Below are 5,000 nucleotides of genomic sequence, written 5' to 3'. Positions count from 1 at the left end.
TGTGTGTGTGTGTGTGTGTGTGTGTGTGTGTGTGTGGTTCAGCGTTTGCTGCATTACTGCACGTGATCTGGACATGATTGGGCTTGGGTTTGACGCGGGCTCTGAAAGGTCAAAGGTGGCTCTGAAAGGTCAAAGGTGGCTCTGATAGGGTCTGCCGTCAGCAGAATCAGCATCAGCTCTGCCGAGGTCAATCAAGGCCGTGCTTACGGAGCACTTTCACACGCCGGACACACTCTCAGCGCCACACGCCCGCCGAATGCAAATCAAGTCAAATCTCACCCTTATGTAAAGCATCCCGTCAACTTTGTGAATGAACTTTCCAGAGCCGGACGTCAACACACTTTATTCCCAGAGAGCCGCGATGAGCTGTTCAAAGCAGTACATTACAACACTTTCTCAATGACAGTCAAAGGTTAAGGTGTCGCCACACACTCACTAGTTTACCTTGAAAGCCACACACACACACACACACACACACACACACACACACACACACACACACACACACACACACACGACTGACACTAATTCTGAAGCATATGAGCATTCATTTAAATTATGCCAGTTTTTATGAATATTCAGCTGATGTAAGGCTGGACAGGATCAGGATTGGATCCTAAAGTGGACATTACAAACGGAAAAATAAGAGGCAAAAAGAAAAGTCGCTTCAGTGGCAAAACAAGTTATTACATTGTGCACAATAAGAGCAACTGTATTAATAACTGTAATATTTGTTTCTATTGTTTATATTTTCCTCTTTAAAAATACATGAAGTTTCACTCTCTTTGTTATTTGTGCCATTAAACACCTCAATATCTGTCTATTTTAATATTATATTATATTATATTAATTATATTAATTATATTATATTATATTATATTATATTATATTATATTATATTATATTATATTATATTATATTATATTATATTAATTATATTATATTATATTAATTATATTAAATATTATATTATGATATATTTATTATATTATATTATATGTATTATATTATATTATATTATATTAATTAAATTATTTTATATTAATTATATTATATTATTATATTATATTATATTATATTATATTATATTATATTATATTATATTATATTATATTATATTATATTATATTATATTATATTATATTATATTATATTAATTATATTAATTATATTATATTATAGTATATTAATTATATTAATTATAATTATATTATGATATATTAATTATATTTCTTATATTATATTAATTATATTTCTTATATTTCTTATATTATATTTCTTATATTATATTATAGATTTATTTATTATTGTCATTTTAATGTATGATGTTTATTTTACTGAACCACGTATATGTATGCATATTAATTTTTATTTAATATTTTTCTCTTTAAAATAGATTGACTTCAGTCTCTTTATTGTTTGTGCCATTAAAAACTTAAATATTTATATCTATTTTAAATATAATGTAATATAATTTTTTATTGCAACATTTATATATTTAATGAATTTAAATTCCCAGTATTGTGTTTTTGAACCATGTATAGGCTTAATAAAATATAAAATAATTTTTTAACTATATAATAATTTAATTATTTTTAATTTTAATTTTCTTTTTATATAGTCATGTATACATTTGTGTCATTTAAATTCACCATGTGTTATTTAGAAGGTTTGTTTGACCTTTAACCTTTGACCCCTGCAGAATTACGCTGACGGCTCTCAGTACGGTCACATGCCCGGCCGGGACCTGGGGTCACATGACAGCATCTCTCCGCCATACACCAACTCCAGACTAGCAGGTAAGAGTAACTCTCCTGTAGCTGAGCATGATGGGATTTGTGGTTCTTCTGATTGGCCTCCATTGGGAATGAGTTGTTCTTTTGATGGTTGGTTTGATTCATCTGAATGATTCATTAGGGAATCAGTGTGAATCAGAGAAGGATTTGGTCGCGTTTGATTCTTGATTCATGCTGTTTGTGTGTTTCTTGTCCGGGTGTCTTCTCCTCTTGTGCTCTTTTTTCTATAGTTTGTGGTTTTACAGTGGTATTATGCGGTAAAATGCACCGGGCCAGGTCACATCACACTCATTTACCCACAATGCTGTGCTTTGCCGCTGGCTGTCTCTGTCTCGTCCAGTGAGCAAATGGTCATTGAGTCATATAATCGGCCCAGGCTAATTAAGCTTGACGTAAACCATGCTAACTCTAATGTGCGGATGAGCCGATCTCCCTCGTTCATGAATGCACACTTTAAAGGAACTTAGAAAAGATTCGTTCTCTTTTGCACGTTGTTGTTTGTTTTAGTTTAATGTTGTTGCGTTACGTTATATGTTATGTTATGTTACTTTATGCTACGTTACATTATATGTTTTGTTACGTTAAGTTGTTACATTGTTACGTCATATATGTAACGTTATGTTAAAGTACTTTTTTTACGTTATGTTGTTACATTGTTAAGTTATATATGTTACGTTATGTTAAGGTACGTTTCATTGCGTTATGTTGTTACATTGTTACTTTACGCTATATATGTTATGTTAAGGTACGTTTCGTTACGTTATGTTGTTACATTGTTACGCTATATATGTTACGTTATGTTAAGGTACGTTTCGTTATGTTGTTACATTGTTACTTTATATGTTACGTTACGTTATATATGTTATGTTATGTTATGTTAATGTACGTTTCGTTACGTTATGTTACGTTGCGCTATATATGTTATGTTATGTTAAGGTACGTTTCGTTACGTTATGTTACGTTACGCTATATATGTTATGTTATGTTAAGGAATGTTATGTTACGTTATGCTATATATGTTACGTTATGTTAAGGTATGTTTCGTTACGTTATGTTTTGTTACGCTATACATGTTATGTTAAGGTACGTTATGTTACGTTACACTATATATGTTATGTTATGTTAAGGTACGTTATGTTACGTTACGCTACGCTATATATGTTACGTTATGTTAAGGTACGTTTCGTTACGTTATGTTACGTTACGCTATATAAGTTATGTTATGTTAAAGTACGTTTTGTTACGTTATGTTACGTTACGCTATATATGTTATGTTAAGGTACGTTATGTTACGTTACGCAATATATCTTACATTATGTTAAGGTACGTTTCGTTACGTTATGTTACGTCATGCTATATATGTTACGTTATGTTAAGGTATGTTTTGTTACGTTATGTTACGTTATGCTATATATGTTAAATTATGTTAAGGTACGTTACGTTAAGGTACATTACTTTATGTTGTTACATTTTGTTATGTTACATTGTTACGTTATATGTTACGTTACATTGTTACGTTATATGTTACGTTACGATATATATGTTACGTTATGTTAAGGTACGTTACGTTATGTTACGTTACGTTATATGTTATGTTACGTTATACTACGTTATGCTACAGTACGTTATGTTGTTACGTTGTAACATTACATTGTTACGTTATGTTATATTATGTTACATTATATGTTATCTTATGTTATGTTACATTATATGTTACGTTACGTTATATGTTAAGTTATGTTACGTTATGTTGTGTTACGTTGTTACGTTATGTTACATTACGTTGCATTACGTTACAACAAAAAAATACCCAATGAAAATGGCTCGATCTACATAGTTTCCTTGCCTGTGTTGCTGTATTTCCTGTCGAAACAGGAAGTTGGGTGGGAACGTATCCACGGGGTCCTTGTTTAAATATCCAATAGCATTTTGTTTACATCACAGCTGTGAATCATGATCGAATCTATTGCTAGGCAGTGGGAGGGGCATTCTCCTTCTAGAGAGCATTTGATTGGACGTCAAATCTGCATATTGACGTCATACTTAATTTTGTCTGGCTGTTTTAAATGTGTTTTGTGTATTAGTAGCACACATGTGCTCAAAACTCATAAACATGAATTAGAGCAACCAAAATGATTAATACAATTAAAAGTAAATTATATCTGGCATAAATTGCACAACGAAATGGCATGAATTGTAAAAATCTGGCTTTGAAATATGTGGATATTACTCAGATGTTGGGTGGATGATTGTTTGAGTGTTTGGTTTGTCCTTCCACGTTTCCTTTCTGTAGAGCTGTGAGCAGGCGGTGACATCACTTCCTGTGTCACAAAGCATAATTTTCATAATCATGAGGCACTAGAGACGAGGATTAGCATTATGAGAGTCATATGATGGCAGTTTTGGATATATAAGTAGGGGAAATAATAAGATTATTGGAAGATTGTTTGATTCTTAAAATCCACACAGTCAGAACTCAAATGTGAACGTAAAAGCCGTTTTTTTTTATGTAAATTGCTTATTTTATTTTATTATAAATATATTTTATTTAATATTATTATTCCTATATAATTTATTTAAATGTTTTAATTTATTTATATATCTATTTTGCTTTATTTGTATTTATTTATATATTTATGTTTAATTAATTAATTAATTCGTTTTTTTTTCTTCAAATAACTATCATTTTAATCTCTACTAAGTTTGTTCTGTTGGAGAGATGAGTAAATAACTACATTTGTTAGTGCAAATTAAAATAATTATGGAGAAAAAAAAAGCAAGTTGCAAATAATGTTTACCACAGAAGAACAATTCACCCTTCGCCGCGAGTTTGATTGACAGGCGATCTGACCAATCATAATCCGCCAATCGACGAATCCGCCTAAAATGTCTTAGCGATTGGGTTGTTTTAACCCAGCGATTGGGTTGTTTTAACCCAGCGATTGGGTTGTTTTAACCCAGCGATTGGGTTGTTTTTAACCCAGCGATTGGGTTGTTTTCACCCAGTGATTGGGTTGTTTTCACCCAGTGATTGGGTTGTTTTAACCCAGCGATTGGGTTGTTTTAACCAGCGATTGGGTTGTTTTAACCAAGCGATTGGGTTGTTTTCACCCAGTGATTGGGTTGTTTTAACCCAGCGATTGTGTTGTTTTAACCCAGCGATTGGGTGTTTTAACCCAGCGATTGGGTTGTTTTAACCCAGCG

The 5,000-nt window shown here is 31.7% G+C and overlaps 1 protein-coding gene across 3 annotated transcripts in view; it reads left to right on the top strand.

Moving 5' to 3' along the window:
* Window positions 1–5,000, top strand: part of tcf4 (transcription factor 4) — a 226,465-nt gene that overhangs the window by 50,624 nt on the left and 170,841 nt on the right. For all 3 annotated transcript variants that reach the window (XM_079834184.1, XM_079834183.1, XM_079834185.1), the window contains one exon: window positions 1,703–1,799. In XM_079834184.1, coding sequence (XP_079690310.1) covers window positions 1,703–1,799 — 97 coding nt within the window. The remainder of the gene's footprint in view (window positions 1–1,702; window positions 1,800–5,000) is intronic.

Source organism: Gobio gobio (genome assembly GCF_949357685.1).
Source record: "Gobio gobio genome assembly, chromosome: 14".
In the NCBI taxonomy this organism is placed as follows: domain Eukaryota; kingdom Metazoa; phylum Chordata; class Actinopteri; order Cypriniformes; family Gobionidae; genus Gobio; species Gobio gobio.
The sequence above is the reverse complement of the archived record's forward strand: the minus strand, read 5'-3'. Positions and strand labels throughout refer to the sequence as shown.